The sequence below is a fragment of the Myiozetetes cayanensis genome, unplaced genomic scaffold (assembly GCF_022539395.1).
Source record: "Myiozetetes cayanensis isolate MyiCay16 unplaced genomic scaffold, myiCay2020 scf5-8, whole genome shotgun sequence".
Lineage (NCBI taxonomy): Eukaryota > Metazoa > Chordata > Aves > Passeriformes > Tyrannidae > Myiozetetes > Myiozetetes cayanensis.
Genome location: NW_026087742.1, coordinates 67,403,486 through 67,429,042, shown reverse-complemented (window position 1 = coordinate 67,429,042; position 25,557 = coordinate 67,403,486). Strand labels below are relative to the sequence as shown.

At 42.6% G+C, this 25,557-nt stretch overlaps 1 protein-coding gene across 10 annotated transcripts in view; it reads left to right on the top strand.

Moving 5' to 3' along the window:
• Positions 1-3,094: 3,094 nt before the first annotated feature.
• MYCBP2 (MYC binding protein 2) overlaps positions 3,095-25,557 on the top strand; it is a 173,245-nt gene continuing 150,782 nt past the window's right edge. For all 10 annotated transcript variants that reach the window (XM_050333825.1, XM_050333831.1, XM_050333830.1 and 7 more), the window contains exon 1: positions 3,095-3,390. In XM_050333825.1, the coding sequence (XP_050189782.1) occupies positions 3,110-3,390 (281 nt within the window). In that variant the 5' untranslated portion in view covers positions 3,095-3,109. The remainder of the gene's footprint in view (positions 3,391-25,557) is intronic.

The window sequence follows — 25,557 nt, the reverse complement described above, 5'->3', positions numbered from 1 at the left end:
ATATGAAATATGAGTACCACAGTCCTATTAAATAAATAAATAAATAAATACATACATATATACATACATAGAAGAAAAAGAACAGGTGGCTTCCTTGGAGGACGAAGCAAGAAAAGGAAAGATAGCTGTGAATGAGGACAGAATATCCAGCTCCCACTTGTTGCCATTAACAGCCTCACAAGTTGGACACCACTTTGTATTTTGAGTGAAGAGAAAAAGAGGTTGGAAGTGGACTACAAGGAGGTACAACGTTATTCTGGCTTGGCAAATCTTAGTTACATTGTCAAACTCTATTGCTCATCACAGACCGAAGCTTATGGAAGGTGGACTCTGACTGTGGGCACTTTGCAAGTTTCACCCAAAAGCAAAAACACTTGAGATAAAAAAAGATGAGGAGTAGCAGTTGTAGCTTGCAAAGAACAATGCTCAGTGCAGTGTGTGTGGCTTTGTACAACACAAGCCCAGACAAATTCTAGAGTTTGCAGCAATATGCAAGAATTACAATAAATTGCATCACTTTCACAAAAGTTTGCCAGCACCTAGTTTTCATGGCACATGCATTAGAGTAGTACAGCAACATTAGTGCAGAAGAATAATTTTGAGATGAGACAGACAATGTTATACCAGAAGACAGCCTTTTCGTCAGACAGTGTATGTTTGGTGAAGGAAAAATTACTCTTTGGATGTAAAGTAACAGTTTTCAACAAAACTCAAAGATGTGCTAAAATGGGGGGGAAGGGGGGTTTCTGGTTTTGCTATTTTCATAGGGTTCTGTGTTTGTTTGGAGGTTAAGTTTATTTGTTTGTTTTTGTTTATTTGTTTTTCTGGCTCTTACCTGTAGGTATGATTTTAGGGAATTCCCAGAAGATGAGCTACAAAGACTTATTACTTCTATTCTCAGAGGGAATGCGATTTGGTGGTGATTAACACCATAAGACATGGCACTTGTTTTCTCATGGCTCCTTTTGATCACTGCTGTATTACTATTTGTTTTTTCTTTTCTTTTTTTTCCCCACCTACTAGAATGTAGGAATTATAATCAAAAGCTTTTTATGTAATTGGTGCTTTAAATATTTCCTGGATGGTCTCTAATACCTCTAACTGCATCAGAAAGTAGCTTTTTTTTCAATGGTGGCACTAATCTGGCTGTCTTTCTGCTACCTGGACAGCTACCTTTGTCAAAACCTGTATGAATTCACTGGTTTCAACATCCCTAGTTTTCTGTAAAATAAGTATTTGAAATTCAGCTTGAATTTCAAATCATCAGTGAAGTTCAAAAGCATCAGTGGGTAATATACAAGTTTAAGAAAGATGACAGTTGAACAGTTCCCTTATATTTGCTGTTATTTGCTTTCAGGCATATGCTGTAATTCTGTTGTCATGGTTGTCATGTACAGGCCAGGAGACTTGATGATCCTAGTGGGTCCCATCCATCTCAGGTATTCTGTGATTATATTCTGTGATTCTATGGTTGTGCAGAAGTTGTTTGGAAAAAAAAATTTATCTATAATTAGGGGAATTCCAGGCTTTATTTAGGCCCTTTTTTTGGAGGGTAGAATTAAAAAGAAGAAAATACGACAGCATACACATCCTTTGGATGACAGTTTTCTGCAGTCTGCAAACTAAGTCACATTTGGCATGATGACTTTTAAAATTATTTTTTATTATTATTTATTACATGTATTCTGGTCTGGACACTTGAAGTTTTCAGCTGTGTAAAGCACTAGAAAGTGTGGCAAAACTGCAGGGCTACAATTCCGACAGATAAAAAGCAATGATGTAGGAAACCTCAAGATAAGAAAGTGCCTGCTGCCATGCCTTCCTTATCCTCTAAGAGCAGGTAAGTTGTCCTGGAGACAGTGAAGGCAACTTAAGGAAAATGTCGCCTAATCTGGCAACTCAACTTAGAGAACTCTGCCTAAAGTAAGAGGGGTTATACCTCCTGAAAAATATCCTGCCTAGGTAGCATTACATAGCACAGAAACAAGGTGTGGGGCATTGGTGCCTAAGGGCTCAGCTGCTGCAGTTGGTCACACCAGGCTTCTTGCACCCAAGCCACGCTGCTGATATTCCAACGTGGAGTTTTAGTGCGATGGAATGTGGCTACAAAGGCTGCCGTTGCTAACACTGTCCCAACACAGCTGGACACCCCAATAAAATATGCACAGACACCCCCTCCGACTCCTGGAAAGGGGATTGTAGCTATCTTGGGGTCAGCCTCTTCACCCAAGCAACGAGCGACAGGACAAGAGGACAGTGTTTGGTTGCACCAGGGTTGGATGTTAGGAAGATGTTTAGGAAGAAATTTTTCACAGAAAGGGTCCTTAGACATTGGAAGGGAGATGATGGAGTCACCGTCCCTGCACACGCGCAGGGAGAGACTAGGCGAGGCACTGAGTGCCATGGTCTAGTTTACACGGTGGTGTTCGATCGTAAGTTGGACTCGATGATCTCTTCCAATCCCATGGATTCTACGACACGCACTCTCAACAGGGCCCTGCAGCCCGACCTCGCACGGCCGTGACGCGGGGGTTCCCCGCGGGCCGTGGGCGCAGCCCAGCACAGCCGGCCCAGGGTACAAGGTGCTCCCGCCCGGCTATCCCGGCTTTCCCGAGGGCCGCGCGGCCGGGGCGGGGCGGCGCATGCGCCGTCGGCGTTGGTGCCCGTGGGAGGGAGGCGGCGCTGGGGCGGCCGTGGGGGAGAGGGCGGTGGCAGCGCCGGGCACAAACTCCGGAGGGGAAGCGGCGCTGCCGGTCCCCGCCCCCCGCCTCCACACACAGCCCGTAGCGGGAAGGGGGAAGCGACCGGCCCGCCCCCTCCTCCCCGGTCCCGGCGGCGCACGGTCCTGCCCGGGGCTCGGCCGAGGGCGGTGTGCCCGGGGCGGAAGGCGAGCGGCGGGCAGCCGGGGCTTGGAGCCGCCGCTGCAGGAGGGGAAGAGCGGGGTGTTCCCGCGGCGCGGGTGGATGCGCAGCCCGGAGGGCGGCTCCTGCGGCGGCTCCTGCGGCCTCCCCATGGCTGTGCCCCGACGGTGAAGGCAGCGGGAGCCGCCTGTGTCCGCGCCGCGCCAGGAGGCGGCGCCGCCGCAAGCAGGGGGCGGGCGGGGAGGGGGATGAGCAGCGCCGCAGCCGCCGCCGCCTCTGCGGGAGCCGCCGCCGCCTGCGCCGGGGCCGAGCGCGGCTTCTCCTCCTCCTCCGGCGGCGCCGCTCCGTCCATGGGGCCCATGGGGCCCGAGGAGGGCTCGGCCGGCGGGCTGGGAGCCCTGCCCGCGCCGCCGCTGGGCTGCCGGAGCCGCTACCAGCTGCTGCTCTCCGGCAAGGCCCTGGCCGACAGATACCGGCGGATTTACACGGCGGCGCTGAGCGACAGGGAGCTGGGGAGCCACCCGGGCAGGTAACGCGCGCCGCGCTCTCCCCTGGCCCAGCCGCGCAGCCCCGGCCGCCACCCCTCCCACCGCCGGCTGGGAGCGGCCCGGTGCGTGCACCTTCCTCCCTGCCGGCAGCCGCCCTCCTCATCCTCCTGCCCGCCTCCGTGTCGGGCAGCGCGGGTGCTGCCGCTGCCATGTGGCCGCGGCCGCCGCGCCCCGGGGGACGGACGGCGGGGAAGGGGCGGTGATGTAACCCGGCGGCTGCCCAGGTGCCGCCCGGGCCCCGCCGCTCGGTTGGCCGGCGCTGCCGCGCAGATGGCGCTGCCGCCCCTTCTCCTAGGGCCCTCGGAGGGGGAAGAGGGGAATTACCTGTGCCCGCTGCCCTCCCCTCCCGCGGGGGCCGTGGCCTCCGTCCCGCCCCAGTGTACGGCCCAGCTCCATCCGCCAGGGGGGATGGAGGGTGTGATGGAGCGTGGCCATGCGGAGATCCCAGGGCAGACCTCGCTCCGGCCGGGCCTGTCGTGCCCCGGAACGGGCGTTCTCTCCAGGCAGGCTGCGCAGGGCACCCCTGGATCCCGCTGCCAGGGTAGCCCCAGCGAGGGCCCTCGGCGCCTCCCCACGTGCCGGGGCCGCCTTTAGCTGCCCTGCCTTATTTTTTCTCCTCCTCTTTTCGGTCATCTTCTCTGCCATCGCCGTGTAGGCGGCCTCCGGATCAGGAGGGAGGCAGCACCTTCCCGAGGGAGCCGGGAGGTTGGGGGATGTGGTGCCGCCCCACCCGGTTCCCCAGCCCTCCCCCGGCGGATGGAGCCCCACGAGGCGCCCTTTCCCGGTGCTGCCGGCCGGCCCTGGGGCTGCAGCGGCTGCCTGTTGCTCCTCTCGCGGGGGATGCTGCCCTGCCCTGTCTTGCCCTGCCCCGGGGCGCGCACAAGCCTGAGTGTCAGGCGGGGCGGAGGTGCGGGTTGTGGCGGTGCGGGGCCGCGGGGGACAGGGAGGGAGGGAGGGGCGGCCGGCATAACCCGCAGCCTCCGCCCCGGCCCGAGGGGACCCTCCCGGCCGCGGAAGGCAGGGCGGGGAGCCCGGCCGGGGCCCAGTCCGATGGCTCTGTGCGAGGGGCTCCCCTGTTGTGCCCGGGCGCTGCCCATTGTTTCCCTCCGAAGGTCGCTGAGAATGCGGGTGACGCGAAACCGGCACCTTTCTGCGCTCTCAGGCCCTGCTGGCCCAAAAACTGTGATGTGGGTGGCCGGATCGTAAGGGGAGCTTGGAGTCAACGTTGTTTCAGTTTGCAAAGCACGAGGAGGTTGGCTTGGGTGGCTTCTTCTGGTCTTTTTTTTTTCACCCTGACTTGACAGCAGGGCTTATTTCCCTTCCCACTCCTTCCCCCTGGAAAGGCTGTGTCTAGGAGTGGAATTAACATAAGAAACTGAAAGAACAACATAACTTTCCTTATTTGCTTATGGCAAATGCTAGAAACGTGGGCTGTTATTGGTATTTGACATATTTGTAATTAGTGACTTGTTTTCAGAGTGTATGACAGGGAAAGTATAGTTCTTTTTTCCCCTCTGTAGGCCTGTGTTTTCTTACCTCGTATATTCCTCAGTCTGGTGCTAATGCTTTTTCCTTTAATCTTCTCTTCCTGCTTTTGAGCTTTTTATCATTTAATCCCGGGACTACAAGTGCTAAGTGTAAGGATACTACTAAATGCAAGGAAATCAGCTGTGCAGTTGCTCCACGGTGTTCAGATACTTGTCTGAATTTTGCCTTAAGGGGTTTGTATTTTTTAAAGTTGTAGTTCCGAATTTGTCACGTGCTCTGTTTTTTTTTGGTTTCAAGATAATTGAACTGGTATCTCTTATAGTTACAACTGTAGAAAATGCTAGTTTTAGGTGTGTGTAAATGTTAATGCTTCTCTTAATTGACGTTTTTGAGGTCAAAGCAAAGAAGCCAGACTCCTTGTACAGAGCAGACAGGTTATATGAAGCTATTGGCAAGTAAATGACAGGTATTTAATAGTGGTGAATGCAGCCAATGTGCATGGTATGACTTGCGAGAGGAGGAATATTTAATAACCATCTAGTTGCGCACTATCACTTAGTAGTCACCCACAATATCTCATGTCAGACTGATGGCAGCCAAGGTACTGCTTGTGACCTCCACCCTTTCTACATATTGATGTCAAAATATTGCAGTTTGAGAACTTCCAGCAGCTGGTAGACTTAAACAGAAATGGTCAAAAATCCTTCTTTACAGAAATAGTAACAATTCCAAACATTTTCTAAAGAGATGCTTTAAAGTTACTTGTGGATGCATCTAGTTCGTAGGGTAGATAACATTACCAGATACATTAAGGGGAAGTTAAGATAATACAAGTTTATGACAGGAGTCTTAACTTGATTTTTATATATATGGAAAATCTGAAGCCCTTAATCGGTCAATAAGAGCGTTTGTGACTAGAAAAATATCTTGGGAGTAGCTTAAAAAAACCCTTGAACAAATTTGCTTATGAACAGTAATAAAATGTCAAGAAGACTAATTTGAAGAATGATAGTGCAACCTATTTGCTCTAGTTGATGTAGAAAATTTTGCTTCAAGTCGTCAAAATTGTACTCTACACTTCATGGGTCATGACGAATGCTTGCCTCAGTGAGTAGTTTTATTTCAAACCTAACTAGTGTTTATGAAGACCTTGCAAGCAGTATGAAAATGCTTCTGTGTAGACAAGGAAATCAGACATTGTGGAGATTATCTGAAAGGCACAAGTAAGATTAGTATCACATTTGGAAGGTGTTTGTGCTGGCTGTTGTCTGAAAGGATGAATATCACGTGTTGAGTAGGATGGAGTAATTGGCTCTGAAAAAGAACTAGCAGTGCTTTGCATTTCCTCATGTGATACCGGTTGCAGTGTCATGAACACTGGCCTCTGAAGGAGACCATTCTGTTGGTGTGCTTGTTCCCCCTGCCACGTTGACATAATATTTATATAGTCACTTGCAGTAACAGATTAGAGACTCACTCTGGGTTAAAATTAACTTGGCAAAACTGGTTTGTTGTAATCCGGACTAATTCCCTGATCTGGCTCACCTTGTGATTGTGCTTGTGACAGTGTGAGGTGAAGGGCTGCACAAAGATTTGTGTACTGAGAGGCAGAAGCAGAGAAACTTGTTTTTGTCACCAGTGCCAGCCCAATAATGTTATGAAAGGAACCAGGAAAAACTATCTAATTTCTGCAATTTACCACACAATTGTCTTTGCTCAAATAACAACACTAAGAATCTGTTACAGTAGTACTAGGAGTGGGGAAATAGACTTGTCAATTCAAGATCGATTTGGAAGAAAAATCTACTCTGCCTAGTTCATAGTCTCTGCTTTGTGGCCACTGAAATGTATGAAAATAATAACTGGTTGCATAATGTCTAGTGTAGCTATGAAAGTCTGTAAAACACTAATAGAAAGTATGGGCCTCTTCAGAGGACAAGTAAAAAATTCATGTTGTTGGAATGTTGTCTCGTGCACTGGGTTTTGAGTGGACGGAACTGGAAGTCTTTGCTGCTTTCAGTATCAAAGCTTTGTGTTTGAAAAGTAAAGTATTTCTGATTTTCACATTTTTTTACTGTCTTTAAACATACAGTTTTTCTGTTGTATAACTTAATCCTGACAAACATCCCTATCCATCTGAATTGCTGCTATTATTGCATGTGCTAGTATGGGATTTTCCCAATACTAGCTTGAAACTGGACTATTACAATGGCAATATAGTCTAAAATGACAGTAAGTTCATACTCATGTCAAAGTGACCATTATTGTATTGCTAAAGTTGCCTCTCTTAACTTAGATCCTTCAGAGGAGAAAAGCTTCTATTTGTGTTGTGAACCCTAATGTTATGAAGTGGCCTGAGGTCAAAGAAAATTTCCATGATGACTAGAATGTAGGATTTCTGCTATTAAGCAGAAATTAGATGGCAGTTTTCCCCAGCTATTTTGGCTGAAGAAGAGACAGCCAACTTTATTTCATTTTACATTGATTGTTTCAGGTGGATGATTAAGGAACACTTAGAGTTGTAAATGATACATCCTCTGGAAAAAAATTATCATCAGGTTAGTCTTTAAGCTTTTCAAAATTGACTCAAAGTCTTCCTTTATACCCTTGCTTATGCTCAGTAATGCAGTGCTTATTTGGACCAAGGATGTCTTATATATACATATATACATATATATATATACACACACACACACTTCAAAGTTTATTGGAGGAATGCTACTGAAACACTTCAGCGTTTCCCTATCAAGATTAAAGAATTTGTGAAAACTTTGTTTAGTAAATTTAGATGTATGAAATTTGTATTTATTTGATTGTTGGTTAATTTGATTGTTGCAAAGCCTTTATTTGTTCAGATCTAGAGCCTTTACAAAAGCTGTTAGCTGTTTTTGGTTTGGGACTTGTTGCTCTTTTAAAATAGAATTATAATTGCAGAAGTTTGGAAGCATTCATTTGACTGAAAAAAGTAGAGGTTCTGTACATAAAGACTAGTGAAGTGATAGCAGTGTTTCTTGTGAAATATTGCACATTATGTACTACATTTTCCTGTTCATTCTAGTGCAAAGGTTGGCTCTGTAGGACCTTTACAACTGAAATATTCTAGCCCAGTCCAGTTTAATATATTCTCTTCTGTTTCTCAATTCTTATGTTTTGTAAATGTCACTTTACAAAAAAACTTTGAGTCTTTATGTAAACTAAAACCTCTGTTTGACTGGAAAATTGGTGTGCTGTTGAGTCTTACATTAAGCTAACCCACCTGTTAGAAAAGCTGATGAGAGTTGCTGTCTGCTGTATGCTTTTTAGCTGTAGTATAGCAGTTTTAATACTATATCAAGCCATTGGTTAATAGGAATTAATAAATTACTAAAATTGTGTATTTTTACTTTCTTTTGTACCTTATAGTCTGTTAAGGGAAACAGTTTCACATAGTAATGATTTTTAAAAACTCCAGTCATCTCTTAGTCTAACATGGTTTGTATTTGTGCAGTATTGGTGTAGAAAACATAATAGAAACTGGAAAGAACCTAATAATACTATGTTGAGAGGCTTAAAATGTGTATTTTATTTGTGTATATAGATGAAAAATTATAATAATATATACAACTAATTAAAAAAAATTAAAAAAATGGGAATCAATGAGAATATTCAGGTTTTGTGAACTCCTGGAGGTGCATTTTGTTTCACAACAATGGAGGCTGAAGCAACCTTAGAAGTCTAATGATGCTAAAAGATGCTTTTGTCTTTTGTGGTCATGCATCCTTCTGCTTTTTCATTCATAAGGAAAGTGTGTAGTTTGAAAAGGAATTCGTGCATGTGATGAATCATATTCTATAATTCCTTCCCCTCCCCCCTGCATTATTTGTGTTGGGTTACAAAATAATACCATGTGGCACCTCTTGCTCTTCAGGTAGAAGTTCAGTTATAGGCTGAACTGAAACTAAACAGAAATGATAAAAAACTGTTTCCTTTTCAAGCTATGAGAGCGTGTCAAATAGCAGCAGCTACAATGTTTGTACTGTGACATTCTAAATGTTCACCTGTGGAGATGTGACATGTTTTCCATATAATGGGTTTGTTACTGAATCATTTATATCAGTTACCTGACTATTTAGCTTGTAATATTTCCATCATTATTGGTTAAACCTTTCTAGCGTTCAAATGGTAATTGTCTCAGAAAATGTCTTTTTTAGTAAAGTAGATTTCTTGGATTTTTTTTTTGATTTTTAGTTAGTGATTTGAAGCCATCTGTATCCACGTTCTGGGATTTTTTTGTTGTTGGTTTGTGGTGGTTTTTTCAGGGTCGTATTTTTTATTTTAAATTGAGAGGACATGCCAGTTAAAGTTTCAGTTACACTATCTGCTCTGGCACACTGGTCTGTTAGGTGGCAAATTTAAGCAGGTAAAGTTAGGCTGGAGCAATTTAATAAGATACTATTCCTCTGATAGCCGTGTTAAATGTAGTAAATGCATTTCTGCATACTTAAAAACTTGATGTTGAATTTGTGTTTCTGCTGTGTTAACCATCAGCTGTCAGGGTTTAGTTTTCATTTTCCTCCCATATTATTGTCTTCCTCCTGGCCAAAATATTTTGAAGATGTTTCTTTAGTAAATTCTTCTCCTGACACAACAATGTCTGTTTTGCCAAACCCAGGATTTAAAGACTATTTATGTCTTTCTGTAAATCACTTGTGATGGCACATGTGATGTATCCATAACACAGTTTTTGGTACTGAAGTACTTAGTGCAAATTGTTTCCCTGAATCTTAGTTTACTTTGAAAACTTGATCCCTTGCAGCAGTACTTGAACACATGGTTGCATTTTTGTCTTTTCTTTCTTATCTTACTAGCCATAAACACTGCTTTGTGCTGAGGTGCTGATTGGCTCCTTGTGTTGTAAGTTTATGCATTAAGGCATATGGTGTTGGTACATTTAGATTTAATGTTTCATATGTCTTGAAGCATATTAATATTCTAAATATGCTTTTTTCTTAGTAGTAAGTATGGCATACTAAATAGTGCGTTATAGCTTACTGCTTCCCTTCAGACTGACAAATGTGTTGATGAACTTGATTAGGTGTTATTGTTATAACTGAATGATAGTTCTTTCTTTGCATCTAGTATATTGATGACTACTTTGGCCCAAGAATACTGTTATGATTTTTAATTTTTGGTTTGGGTTTAATAAATCTAATGGCAGTTGTACACACTAGAAAAGAATCAAAAATTGAGTTTCCTTTTTCCCAAAAAAAATTGGAGAGTTGTGGTTAGATTAGTGCCATTCCTTATTTTAATTTTCTTCCCTTAACTTTCCTTGACTTGTGTTCCCAAGCATTATTGTCTCAGGTAATGGGTTTTGAACTGGGTTTTTTGAACTGTTGGAAAATACTTTATAGATGCTGTGAAAAGTTACACCATTCCACTGCCTTGGTCATTTCCACCTGCAGTAGGATGAGGGAGACGAAGATAAAAATGTGAAAACTCACAGGTTGAGATAAAGACACTTAAATAGGTAAAACAAAAGCTGTGTGCACAAGCAAAGCAAAACAAGGAATTAATTCACTACTTCCCATCAGCAGGACGATGTTGAGCCATCTCCAGGAAAGCAGGGCTTCATCATGCATAAAGGTGATTTGGGAAGGCCAATGCCATAACTCTGCATGTGTCATCCCCCCTTGCTCCTTCTTCTCCCTGTTTTATATATTGCACATGATGTCATATGATCTGGAATATCCCAGTTGGATTCACCTGTCCCAGCTATGTCCCCTCCCAACTTCTTGTGCACTCCCAGCCTACTTGCTGGTGGGGCAGCGTGAGAAACTTAAAAGACCTTGATGCTGTGTAAGTACTGTTCATCAACAGATAAAGCATAGGTGTGCTATCGATACTGTTTTCCATCGCAAATCCAAAACATGCAAGCATGGTACAAGCTATTAACTTGATTGTAGCCAAAGCCAGATAAGGTCAAAAAGTATAAGTCTGTTGTTTGCAGTTTAAATTAGCCAAAGCCATGGTATTTAGATTATTTTGGCCATGATCTCTGTCAGTATAGAAAAATGTCTAGCTAAGAGTTTTAACCTCAAAAGGGTCAAACCCTGAACTCTTCATCTTACTTCTCGACTGTTCTCCTTGTTGCAGTTGATAACACCACTCATCTTTTCTGTTGCTGAGCCTTTAAGACAACAACTGTGTCTGTACAGGTCTGCAAGCTGTCATTTACATTACATTGAGATGAGCTGGTTGTTAGATAAATGCCTTGTTCTATTTTTGTTTCAGCCTCTTCTTTCTTGTTATTTTGTTTCACCCTAAGTTACATATAGTCACTTCTGACTTGCCTCTTACCTGATTTTGCTTTTCCTTTCTTTCCCACTAGCCAATGCATGTCTTTGCAACAGATGTGCTCATGTATCTTCATTATGCTTGTATGTTTTCAGAATAGTCATGTTGCTATTCTGTTTCTCTTCAAACCAGTCAATTCTTTATCCCAGGGTAGACCATTGACAGCTATAAATTGGTGAGTTGCTTCTTCAATTCAGTGAAGACAATGTAGAATTTATTTGGTTTACTTTTGATACTAATCAGTGTTAGGATGCTTTCCTGTCATTAACCACTGGTAATGTGCTTGTTCTTAATAACTACAGTTTTTCCTTGACTTCATCAAGGATATTTCCTAAATTAAAATTCTGCTGATGTACAATAGCTTTATATACACTATGAGTTTGGTGGCTGTATTTAGATAGGAAAGTGGCCAGAAATGCAGATCTTGTCATCTTTGCTGTGGTTGAATGGCTTTTTTAATGTTAAAAAAAGAGAAGTCCTAGAAATGTTTAAGAGTAACCGATAAATACTTCACATTGAACAACTTGAAGTAGAGTTTCCTTGCATGTACTCTTACAGATCTAATTTTATGGATAACATTGAAGCAAATAATGAAAAATAAGATAATTACAGAAAAACTCCAACTGTCAGTGGTTGCACTGGGAGACCTTTCTCTTTGTGCAGAGAACACTTTGAAGCGGTGCTTTCATTTGAGCTGTCCTTGTTTATTTGAGATACATCTATGCTCTTTCAGGAACCCTTTCAGTTACAAAAGGGATCAGATACTGTTTTTTACTTCTGCTCATTTATCATGGTTAAATGAAAATGAGAACCATTTTACTTGTGCAGTTGGGTTTTAATTTAATTCCTGGAACTTGTAGTATTTGTGTTTCTGACTCTATTGGAGAGGCTTTAGAAAAGGTATTCTGGCAGCTGGAATAATTCCTTTCTATCTTAACCCTCCAAAATTTTGGCTTTCAAAAATACCTTAGTTGTTAAAAAAGTTATTGTGATAGTATAATAGTTCTGAGTTATGAAGTTAAAGTAGTGATTAAAAATATGTGCAATTTCAGCTCACCAACAGTAGCGCGATAAAGTCCCAATTGAACAATCAAGTAGTAAGGTGACCTCTTTCTTCCGGATTAGAGCATGCAGGGAGGAGTTCCAGACCATAGGAATGTGGCTGTTAGTCTTACCTGTCTTCCAGATGTTTGATGTCTTAACTATACATATATCTCTATACTTTCCCAGCCAGTGTTCTCTCAAATCCGTCAGTCTCTATTTTGAGTTTTCTTAACATTTTCTTTTCATATGCCTTAGAAGCCCAATGTAACCTGGCCTAGTAGTCTGCTTGTGTTTTCCTCTAAGCCTGTGGTAATTGGATTGCAGCTGATGTTCCTTACCCTGATTTGTGGATTTAGGGGACGGGATTTTGATGATTTTTCCATTTGTAAATACGCTGCTTAAGCCCTGATTTTCCTTTTATATTGGCTTGGATGAAAATTCACATCAGAATGCTTGATTAATAATTCAAAGAAGATAGTGTATAAGCTGGTAATGGTTTGGAGGGCGTACACGTGTCTGGTTGAATGACAGTTGAGTTATTGTCCACTTCACTAAAAAATTGGGGTCTCTTAAATGTTAAATTTCAGGCTTACTGAAAGAAAATAGCAGTAATTTTAAATATCTGAGGTCATCTGAGGATAATATTGTCAGTAATCAAAAAATACCAAGCTTTTATCATTTGGAGAAAAAATTGGTTGTTCTCTCTAGTGGGTTGTTTGAGATCTGCCTATCAAGCTGGGCAGTTTTCCACTCCAATGATTCTCACTGCTCAGTGACTTAAAAATCTGTAGCCCTTTACGAAAACTAATAGAAGGTAATGTGCAGATATCTTCTGGGCAGGGAGAGCAGTGGATGTGCTTTACCTCAACTTGAGTAAGGCTTTTGACACTGTTGTCCGTAGCATGGGCAGGCTGACAAAGTACAGGTTAAATAAGTGGACAGTGAAGTAGACTGAGAACTGGCTGAAGGACTGGGCCTAGAGGTTTGTGATCAGTGACATGAAGTCCAGCTGGGGTGAGGTTACCAGTTGTGTGCTGATACTGGGGCAAATGCTGTTTGGCATCTTCATTAATGGCCTGAATGCTGGGATGGAGTGTGCCCCCAGCAGGTTCACAGATGGTACAAAACAGAGAGGAGTTGCTGACATACCACATGGTTGTGTTTCCATTCAGAGAAATCCGGACAGGCTGAACGTTTGGGTTGAGTGGAATCTCATGATATGCAAAAAGGGGAATTGCAAAATCCTTCATCAGAGAGAATAACCACAGGGAGGCTGACCAGCTGCAAGACAACTCTGCAAAGAAGTAGCTTGGCATATTGGTGGGCAACAGTCTGTATGCCAGTAATGCACTGGCATGGCAAAGAAGGAGACAGCCTTCTGGGATGAGTTTGGAAGAGTGTTGCCAGCAGGTTGAAGCAGATTGAGCTCTCTGCTCAGCACTAGTGAAGCTGCATCTGGAGTATTTGGTTTTGGTCTTCCCAGTAGAGGAGAGAGAGACGAACTGGAGAGAGTCCAGTGCAGGGTCGCATAGGTGATTAAGGGTTTGGAGCTTTTCTCCTCTAAGGAAAGGCTGAGAGGAATGGGACCATTAGCCTGGAAAGGAGAAGGCTCAGATGTTTTCTTTAATCAGTGTAGGGAGGGAATAAAGAAGGAGCCAGACGCCTCTCAGTAGTCACCCTAACAGGACAAGAGCTGGTGGGCACAAATTAAAAATCTTGAAATTCCAGTGCATTGTTGACCCTTCCTGACCCTACTTGACTTGGAAGTTTCATACAGTCAGTCACAGAATCACAGAATGGTTGAAGTTGGAAGGGACCTATGAAACTGATCTGGTCCACTCCTCCACTCAAGCAGGGCCACCTGGAGTCAGTTGCCCAGGACCACTTCTATATAGCTTTGAGTATGGAGATTCCACAACCTTGTTGGGCAAGCTGTGCCAGTGCTCAGTCACCCTCACAGTAAAAAGTGTTACCTTAAGAGATCCTTTCTACCCTAAGTGGTTCTGTGATTCTTGGGAAAATGGACCAGAAAGAGAGAGGATCTGTATGAAATTTGTCTTCTGAGAAGAGGTGTCACAAGGAACAAACATGGTGTTGAACAAAAAGATCTTGCAGCAGAGCTCGGTTGCAAGAGGTGGCTGTCTTGGTACTGGAAGCAGAATTGTTGGATTGCTTAGGTTGGGAAAGACCTTTAAGATCACAGGGTCCAGCTGTAAGTCCAGTAGTGCCAGGTCTTCCCCTAAACCACGTCCCCAAGTGCCACACCTAAACACCTTTTGAATAATGCTAAGGTGGTGACTCTTATCACTTCCCTGGGCAGCTTATTCCAGTGCTTGACAACCTTTTTGGTGAATAATTTTCCCCTAATATCCAATCTAAACCTTCCCTAGTGCAGCTTGTGGCTACCTCCTCTTGTCCTATTGCTTGTCACTTCAGAAAAGAGACTGACTCCCAGCTGGCTAGAACCTAATTTTAGAGAGTTGTAGAGAGAAATAAGGTCTCTCTTGAGCCTCCTTTTCTCCAGGCTGAACACTCCCAGCTCCCTCAGCTGCTCCTTATAAGACCTGTGCTCCAGACACCTTACTTTATCTGGGCATGCCAGAGAATCTCTGTCTTGTAGTGAGGGGTTGAAAACTGAATGCAGAGTTCAAGGTGTGCTGATTACAGGGGGATGATCACTGCCCTAGTCCTCCTGGACACGCTGTTTCTGACACAAGCCAGGATGCCGTTGGCCTTCTGAGCCACCTGAGCACTGCTGGCTCATGTTCAGCCAGCTGTCAAACAGCACCCCCAGGTCCTTTCTACTTTACAACCACTCTGCCCCCAACCTGTAGCACTTCAGGGGGTTGTTGTGACCCAAGGGCAGGACCTGGCACTTCACTTGTTGAACCTCATGCCATCAGCTGCAGCCCATCGATCCAGACTGTCCAGATCCCCCTGCACAGCCTTCCTACTCTCCAACAGATCAACACTCCTGCCCAACTTGGGGCCTTTTGCAAACTTACTGAGGATACTCTATCCCCTCATCCAGATAACTGATAAAATTATATAACAGAATATTGATAGAGATAATAAACAGGCCCAATACTGACCCCTGGGGAACAAACTTGTGACTGGATGCCAACTGGATTCACCATTCATTACCACTTTCTGGACCTGACTGTCCTGCCAGTTTTCCATCCAGCAAAGAGTACACCCTCCCAAGCCAGAAACAACCAGTTTCTCTAAGGAAATGCTGTGGGAAAGAGTGTCTGAGGGCTTTACTAAAGTCTAGGTAGACAACTTCCTCAACCTTTCCCTCATTCACTAAATGGGACTGGTCATAGAAGGAGATCAGGTTGGTCAAGCAGGACCTGCCTTTCATAAACCCAAGTTGGCTGGCCCTGATCACCTGGTTGTCCTGTATGTGCCATGTGATGGCACTTGGGATGATCTGCATTATGACCTTCCCCAGCACTGAGGTCAGACTCAAAAAGCTGTAGTTCCCTGAATCTTTCTTTTGGCCTTGTAGTTTGTCGCAGTTGAAATTAGGAGCGGCAGCCATGTAGAAGAGCAGCGGGCTCAAGGAGGGCCAGGCCCCCTTCTCCCCTGGCCCTGGGCTGGGCGGGGGCAGGTGTAGTACTGAAATTCCTCTCTTATAAGAGAGTGAAGAAAAAAAAACCTTCAAAAGACGAACTACTTGGACAGAAACCACTGCAGAGAAATTCCAGTGAAGAGATAAGGAACCTCCAAGGTCAATACTAGTAACCAGAGGAAAAAGAAGAATTGTGCAAAGGGGAGCTTGTTTCTTCCCCTTTTTTGCTCTCTCCCTTCAGCAGGGAAAAGACTGAAAAATAAATCCCTGCCACCTATGAAAGTTTGTTGGGGTGAGGAGACCCCTCATGCGGTTCACAGAGGAGCTTGTGGATGTACCAGAGAATTGAGACTTCATGAGAAGGACTGAGGTGAGGCAGAGTCCTGTTGGAGATGTGTGACTCTGAGAAAATTTCACGCTGGAGCAAGAACGGCTCAGGTGAGATGTTGGGATCCGTGTGTGTGTGGGATCCATGCTGCTGTTGAAGATTTGAAGATTTGTAACCTTGAGAAAGAACCTTACGCCAGAGCAAAGATGGCCCGGGTAAGATGTGGGGATTCAAGTAAAGAATCCATACTAGACCATGCTGGAGAGGTCTGTCAAAGACTGTTCTCCCATGGGGAGGGACTTCCATAGAAAACAGGCGTAAACTCTGAAACCATTATCCCCTGTAACTCTGTGGAAGAAGATCCATGGTAGACAAGTGTCTCCTTGTAAGTCCATGGAAGAAGACCCTTCAGGACCTGGGTAACCCCCTAGCCTCCGGTCTTAGCCCAGGAGGGGGTGGACCCAGCCCTGGAGGCCGACACAGAGAAGGAGAAAGAGTTCCAGCTGCGACGAGAGTGCTGCAGAATTGCTGAGGAGACCTGGAACTCTGAGAATGGAGAATAAGACTGCTTCTCCTCCTTGGACTGATATTAAAGGGGGGGAAGAAGTATTTTTTCTGTAAATACATAGCACCTCTTACTTAAGTAAGATTATTGTAAATATAGTTCTTTAATAGTTTTTATTGTGCTAGTAATAAATACTCATACTTTTTTCCCCAATCCAGTCTCTTTTATCTGCATAAACCTTCTCTCAACTGATTAGTAATTGTGTGAGAGCAAACTGACCCAGAGCAAAACCACGACATAGTTGAGCAGCACATTTGCTAACTTCCCATCAAGTGGAACCCCCCTGGTTATCCAGAACTGCTGCTAAATGATGAAAAGTGGCTTGGTGAGCACTTCTGTCAGCTTCCTAAAATACACTTTGGTGGATCCCATCCAGCCCCACAGACCTGTGTGTGTCCAAGGGGTATAGTAGGTTGCAGACCACTTAACCTTGAATTATGGGGGCTTCATTCTGTTCCCCATCCCTGTCTTTTAGCTCAGGGGGCTGAATACTTTGAGAACATCTGGTCCCTAATAAAAATTGAGTCAAAGAAGACATTAAGTACCTCAACCTTTTACTCATTCTTTGTCCCTATGTTTCCCCCCCCATCCATTAAAGGATGGAGATACTCCTTGCCTCTCCTTTTGTTGTAAATATATTTTTAGAAACATATATTGGACCTCCATGCTATAGCTTGATAGAAGTAAAAGGAATATGAGGAGAACTGAAAAGGTAGCAACAGTTGCAGTTTTAGATAAGACAAAACATATTTGTTCAAACATCTGTGTAAGAAGAACTGCATGGTAACAAAATCCGAATGTAACTGGATTTTATTATTTAGTTCTCACTTATTACAAGAAAGCTGGATAGGACACAGGGGAATGGTTTCAAACTGAAAGAGGAGATATTTAGATTAGATATTAGAAAAAAAATTCTTTAATGAGAGGGTGATGAGGCATTGGAACAGTTTGCCCACTGAAGTTTTGGATGCCCCATCACTTGAAGTGTTCAAGGCCAGGTTGGATGGGGCTCTGAGCAACCTGTTCTAGTGGAAGGTGTTCCTGCCCCTGGCACAGGGGTTTGATCTAGATGATCTTTGAGATGCCTTCCAATCCAAGCCATTCTATGATCATCAAGCAGATGCAAGTAAGAAAAGCAGCTGTTGCCCCTCTTGTCCCATCGTCTAGACTGCATCCTTCCTCAGCTGGAAATTTTAGGTGTGTTGCCTTCTGCCTACCGACTTGACTACTTCTGTATGAGATAAAACTACTGTAAAGTGGATTTAAAACTGCACAGAAGCCCACCCTGGAGAGGTGCTGCACAATGGCTCGTTGTCAAGGGGGAAGCTTGGGAGAACAGGTAGTAGCTGTTGCTCAGTGTCTGGATCTGTCCTAGGTCCTGAACTGTTTAGTCTCTCACTGACAAAGAGTTGGAAATGAGGTTGCAGATTAAAAAGTTAATAGGGGATGCAAAACTGTAAAAGATTACTTATATACTGAAGACTGTAACAGCAGCAAATATTTAGCTCCAAAAAACTCCACAACTCAACCAGTAAGCACAAATGTAAAACCAACAATGAATAAAAGGTACCTACTGACAATTTCTACACGTTACACAGAATTATAAAGTGTTATGATTCAGAAGCACCATGCTGTTGGAGTGTTTCAGTTTGGATTTTTTTTTAAATTGAGAAAAATACTTCTGTGTAGAAAATCGGAAGTAATTCTTGACCTTTTCTTTGAATTTCAGAATTGTGGGACTTTTTTCTTTGCTTACTTTTCATTTGTTTGTTTTTTTCAATGAGAAGGACTAGTTACTATGAGAGAATAAGGACTAGATGCCAGTGATGTAAATAAGTTATGGTTTAGGCTGAAGGAACAGCTTAACTGACAGAAGATTCATTTCTTCTCAGACTTGAAAAAAAATTCAAGCTAGCTATGGAAAAGAAGAAAATAAACTGATTTTTGTGTAATAAAGACATAACCAAATAACATTTAATTTCCATAAAGTCAATTCAGAAAAGGTCCTAAAAAGAGTTTTCTAGTAGGAGTATTTAGGGCATGGTGGAAGTGTGATCACTGACACTGTCTGATATTTCCACAAGGAAAACACCTGTCAGGAGTGCAGTGGAATTTGACTAGAATCATTGAATATTCTGGATTGGAAGGGACCTGTCAGAATCATCAAGTCCAACTCCTGGCCCTGTGCAGGATGCCCCAAGGATCACACCATATGATTCCTGGGGCTTTGTCCAAATGCTTCTTGAACTCTGTCAGGCTTCCTTGGGCAACCTGTTCCAGTGCCCATCCACCCTCGAGGTGAAGAACCTCCTTCTAATATCCAGCCTAAACTTCCTGACACAACTTCAGGACATTCCCTTGGGTCCTCTCATTGGTCACCACAGAGAAAGAGATCAGTGTCTGCCCCTTCTCCTCCCCTCACAAGGAGCTGTAGACTGCAACGAGGTCTCCCCTCAGTCTCCTCCAGGCTGAACACACCAAGTGACCTCAGCCAGTCCTCATACAGCTTCCCCTCAAGGCCCTTCACCATCTTCATTGTCCTCCTTTGGACACTCTTTAAGAGCTGAATATCTTTCTTATATTGCAGTGGCCAAAACTGCACACAATATTCAAGGTGAGGCCGCCTCAGTGCAGAGCAGAGCAGGACAATCCCCTCCCTCAACCAGCTGCTGATGCTTTGCCTGATGCTCCCCCAGGACACAGTTGACCCTTCTGGCTGCCAGGGCACTGCTGACTCCTGTTCAACTTCCCATTGACCAGGACACCCCTAGTTTTATACTGGACCAGGGAATGGAAAGACTGACCTTCTGGACTTCTTTTCCAGGTGCTGTTCTCAATTATTCGAGAGTACCTTCCATTTGACAAATTATGTTTTAGATTTCCTGGGGATGTGCATAGGCTTTCTGTATGACCGAAGTTTAGAAAAGTCTTAAAGATCCTGTACACAGTGTCTATGTTGATCCATCTGCATAGAGAAGTTCTTGATTATTTCATGTAGGCATGCTCTCTGTCATGCACTTCTTAGTATACCTGTGGGTGTTGATTATATCCAAGAAAGTGTGGGTCTGTTCAAGCGACTGCTTTAGCTTAATGCAGACATATATTTTGAGTGTGGTAGAGTGGTTTTCATCCCTTTTTCTCTTGTTAGCTTTGCATAATGTTGTAGGTTTGATTATGCTGACTAATTCCCATAGAAGTCTGCCCTATGCCTGAATTTGCTGTCTGTTTGCTAATCCAGATGGTGAACAGATGAAAAGCTCAGTATGTCTCTCCTTGGAAGCATAATCAGAAACATGGCATGAGACCAGGAGAAATGCAAAACTCAGAACGAGGAAAAAATCCACACTTTCCACAGTGCAGAATCATGTTTATTGTACAATCAGATTTTACTTTAGTATGTAAACACTGAAGATCACAGAATAGTTGAGATTAGAAGAAATCTCTGGAGACTGTCTAGTGTAACATTCTTTCTCGAAGTAGGATCAATCAGAGCAGATTGCTCTGCACATTATCCAGGGGGATTTTCACTGTCTTCAAGGATGGAGAATCTAGAGCCTCTCTCTTTGTCTCCTCTAATGTTCCAGTCTTTAACCATTCTTACAGGTCTTATGTGTAAATGAAACTTCCTGTATTTATTTCTTCTCCATTATCTTGTCCCGTAGCTCGATATTGCTCAGAAGAATCTGTCTCCATCATCTTTACTCTCTTCCATCGGGTATATATACACATTGAGGAAATTCCACCCCCACCCTCCCAAGTTTTCTCTTTTCCCAGCTAAACAGTTTCTACCTGTTTGGTTTCTCCTCATATGACAAATGCTCCAGGCCTTTAAGCATCTTAGTGGCCCTTCTCAGGACTTGCTTCAGTGAGTCTTTGTTGTACTCAGGAGCCCAGAGCTGGTCCTGGTACTCCAGATATGCTGTAGCAAGTTGTTTGTAGGGCATAAGAGCCAACTTGCTTAAGCTGCATCAGCCAGCTCTTCTGCACTCCTTTGTCTCCAGGGATCTGTATCCCATAGACTCTTCAAAATAGATTGAACAGGCTAAAGTCTGTTCTTATGAAGTCTATGGTAGTGATCCTGCTCTTGTCTTGCTCCCTGTTTTCAGATTCCTGAACTTAACCTGCACTGTCACTGCATTCATGGTGCAGTAACGTGATGCTGTGATGAAAGACCCTGAAACTTGGTGGTGACAACATGAGTGATAATAGCTTCCCGTTGTGGTCTATGTGACAGTTTAAACTTAGGATTTCACTTTGGACTGTTTAGAAGCAAATGCTTCCTGCTTCTTGTCCAACCAAGTTGATCACCAGCAGCAATAATTCACCTAGTGGAGGAAAAACAATAAATATCCACAAAAACAAACAAACAAAAAACACCCCCACGGTGTTTCGTCTCAGTGTTACTGAGTGATTGCTGCTTAAGAGAATTTCCACTCCCCCTTGAGTGCTTAAGCCAACTTTGTCAAGTAAGCGCCTGTGGAAACAAAATAATACAGTGTATTTGTCATTTGTCTGGTCACAGCCTGACTTTGCTGGGCCTCTTCTGTTGACAGTATACATCTTTACAAAGGTTCTTAACCCTCAAACCAGAACAAGCAAGTTTAGGCAAAACTTGAGACACAGCTCAAAGTAATTTAGAATTTTTAAAGATTTTACAGTGTGTTGCCATGTGGCTTACTACATTAATTTGTTTTCCAAAACTATACTCAAAGATTTAATTAAACAGAGGAATGACTGTGTCTAATGCTACACTAGCTACCTTTGGTAACACAGTTCAGATAGAAGCAAAGGTTTTAGGTCAGACAGAAGCCGAATAACACTTTTGTTGTTCCTATTCCACTTCAGCAGCAGAGACAGAATATTTTTTCCGCTCATCAGTGATACCTTTATTTTAACATACAGTCTAGAAGAGCTTATGTAAGTGTGGTTATGGTTAATCCATATTGAGTAATTCAGTAACAGCGTTGTGGTGGAGAACACACACTCAACATATAAAGCTTCCTTGCTCTTGTGACTTTGAGGAAAGATGCTCTGTTTGCATTTCCTCATCTCTTTTGAACAGAATAAGAGCAATGGTGTTGAGGCAACTGAATACTGTCCCCCTAATAATGCAGCAAGTATTGCAGGTACTAGGTAATGCTACTTCTGGCTTGAGAACAAATAAACTAAGCATGCTTTTTAGTTCTTCTTACTACAGATGTCACAAATCTAAATTGAAGTTGCAGTCGTCACTTAACATGACTGTCTTACCTATTTTAAATTGTCAAGCCACTGGTGGTTTCCCACCTTTACCTTTCCCCCCTTTTTTTCCCCCTTTGGTTTCAGGTGATTATTCCATACTCCAGAGTTGAACATTTTGGGTCTTTGCTTTTATTCTCAACAGATTTTTCTGTAAAGGCTGTAGTAGCACTGTTCAGTTTTTCTTTGTGTTCATTTGCCACAAGTATTTTTTGTCAAAGTATCTTCATGTTCTGCACTCATTTGACTTGCAGTTCTTTTGTGGTCCAGTTTGAAACTGCTAACTCAGTTTCCAGTGTTACAATGTCTTGAAGCAGTTTGCAGAAAACCTGCCAAAGATTTGCTGATAATGAGTGAGTGGTTTGTGTGAACTAGATGGTATCCATAGTTGAGTTAGAAGTTGAAGGCTAAAGGCCTTCTCCCAGCAGAAGCAGATTGTCAGCACAGAGTTTCAAGACCTTTACAAATGACAGCTAATAGCAATTTTCAATTGTTAACCAAAAATATAATTAATAATTTAGCTAAAAAGTCCATCTTAGCCATATCAGTTCTTGTTAATCTCCAGGCAGTAGAAGAGTCAGGCTTATAATTAACATGTGTGGTTTCCAACAGGAAATTACTCATCATCTGCTTAATATTGTTTTTCATGAATATACTTGCCCATGTTTTAAACTTTCCTTCTGAATATTAGAACACCTTGGCATAATGGTATATAACAGTAGAACTGTGGACAGTCATATATATCTTTGTTACATGCAGATACATTATGAATATATTACTATTATGCACAGTAATGGTAGGTTGTTCAGAACTATTTATAAAATTAGTGAGATGAGGAATTTTTTATTTCTTAATTAATTGCTTACTTGTTCTCAAGTTTTGTTTGGATATGGGGGAAAATGTACTTCCCAACAAAAACATTGGAATTTCAGTATCCTTGAAGTTTTGTTTTAAGAATAATATAGGGTGATAAATGTGGATTGTTAACATGGCATTTATGTACCCAGGTTTTTTTGGTGTAAAGAATTGATCAAGCCTAGAACTTGCTGAAGATAATGACTGCTATAGTGGAGCACTCAGACAATGCTGCTACTTGCAGCATCTTTAATGGTTGTTGTATGAATGAGGGAGATCTTCTTAGCAGCACCAGTAAACCCACTGCTGATCTTTCCTGTTTGCTAATTGGAAAAAGCATTTTCTAGGCATCATTGGCAAATGAAGGTAGTCTGCCAAATGATGGGGGTTTTGTTACTTTGAAGAAATGAGCCCAATCTTTGGAGGGATGGAGGTGAAGAGGACGAAGGCTTAATTTTTGGGATTTTTAGATGTGTGCATAAACATGAAGAAATACTTACAAAAATACAGGTACTGGTCCAGTAAAATATTTACAAGATGAAAAAGTGTTTATGATGTTTGCAGACCATAACAAATTTGGAGAGTTTTCAAGGATTTTGGCAGGGAGTATTAATATTAAGTCTTGGCAACTTGAGTTAGTATCCTTTAACACAAATAAAAAAGAAAAAAAGGGAAAAGCAATGCTTATCAAGTTGTTTGTGGTAAATGCAAATTGCACTGTGTTTACAAGGCATAATTAATAGCACAGCTAGATAAAAAGTATTGGAAACTCAGTCTGGAAGTTTGCAGTAAAATGTTTTCACGTTAGTCTGGGTTACATAGGTCTGCCGTGCCATATTGTTGTGAAGCTGCCAAATAATACCTGGAATGCAGTTAAAAGTGTGACCTTGCAGGTGTATGAGGCGTTTCTTCTTTCTCTTCCTACATAAATAACAAGTACTGTTTTCAGTTTTGGTCAGTGTGGTTTATTCATGGTATGGACTGAGAGAGCCCAAATGATTCTTGTATCAGGACTTGTAAAGTTAGCGTAAAAGTTCGTAAAAGGTCGTTTGGTCCACAGGAGAAGATTGAGTGGCTACAGAACAGAACATGAACTGGTCTTCATATTTGACAGCAGAAGAAGAACTATCTGCTTTAAACTCTGATAAGGAAGAAAAACTTGTCTAACTAAAGAAAAACTAAATAGCAAATCAGACTATGAAGTTTCGTTATAGAAATTTGGACAGTAAAGATTACATGAAATTTCTTTCCTGTGGTTCTTAAATAGGTTGTGTACTGTTATTTATTGAAACTTTACTGTTGAAGGAACCTTGAGCAGTCATCTAGGTTCTTTTTATGAGCTTTAATTTAGTGGGGAGTGTGGAGGAATTCCCCCTCACTGAATCACTTCTCTTAACTCAAGGATAATTGTGTTTGTTCCTTGTAAGAAAAGTGGTGAGCTAGTTTACTTCTGCAGGAAGTGTCTTGAGGAACATACCTTTCTCTTTATAGATGAAGAAGGGAAAAGTGGTGAAATTTCTAGCAAGCAATTTCTATCAATTCTCTGCAGGAGTTGTTTGTTTGAACCTGTTTTCTGGCTGGTGGCTGTTGGTCAGGCTTCAGCTTTTTCAGCTTTTAATTTATGACCATAAAACTTGCATACTCTTGAAGTCTGAACGCTGTGCAGGAGAGCAAGCATTATGCTTTTAGTACCTGAAGTTTTTTATTTAGAACAAAGTTGTTTGAATAGAATACTAAGATTCTTCTGATTCTCAGTCTGTTAGCTGAAAATGCAAATTCTCCTGTGACTTTCAGATTTCATAGTTTTGTTTTTCCAACTAATCTGAACTGTAAGCTGTTTGAGTAATGTTTAAGTGGCACAGAGGAATGTTAGTAGCTGTTGCCTGTAGTCCTGTATAGGCTGAGCTGTATGCTGCACAGATAACATATGCCTCTTCTTTTGTGTGTGGAGGGCTTATAATCTGAACAGACCAGAGAAATGTAGAGTAGGTTAAAAAGCATTCGTCTCAAACACAGTAATCTCAGTAATGGTGACAAAGAATTGTATTGTGTGTATGGTGTCTTTTTTTTATATGTCCTTTTTTTTTTTTTTTGGTAGTAAAATGGAGGGGAAAAAGAATGTGATCGGAATGAGGTGTGGGCAGGAGAGGATTAGAGGATCTTAGAGGAATGTGTGTTAGCTAGATCTGTAATGTAAAGGGATGGAAATTAAGTCTGTATACTGAGGGTGGGAAAGTCTAGACAAAAAAAAAGAGTTGCAGTTTCTTCCATCAAGTGAATTTTCTGCCAAATGATACATTTTTAAAGCTTTATTTTTGTCTTGGAAGGCTTGAATCTTTTTGCAGAAAAGAATTCACAAAGCATAAATGTTCTGTACTAACAGGTTATGTCACTGAGATTTGTCAGTAACTCTTGCTTCAAGTACTGGTGTGATGCTAATGGACTTGTAATAGAAACAGTAGGGCAAACGTAGAAAATATAGGGGCTTTTTTTTTTCATAGCATATATTCTGATTAAATTGATGGGAATAAAGGCCCATAATTCAGTGGAACATTAGGAAAGCATGATTTTGAGTGTTTTATGTGCTGATTTATACTCTGAATTTCTGCCTGTGATTGTTCCCCATGCTTAGGAAAAACAATTTTTGAGTACTTCTGACTTTCTTTCCTCTCTTTTTGTGCTGTTTACCATGGGGTACAGAAGGGAATTTAATTCTTTTG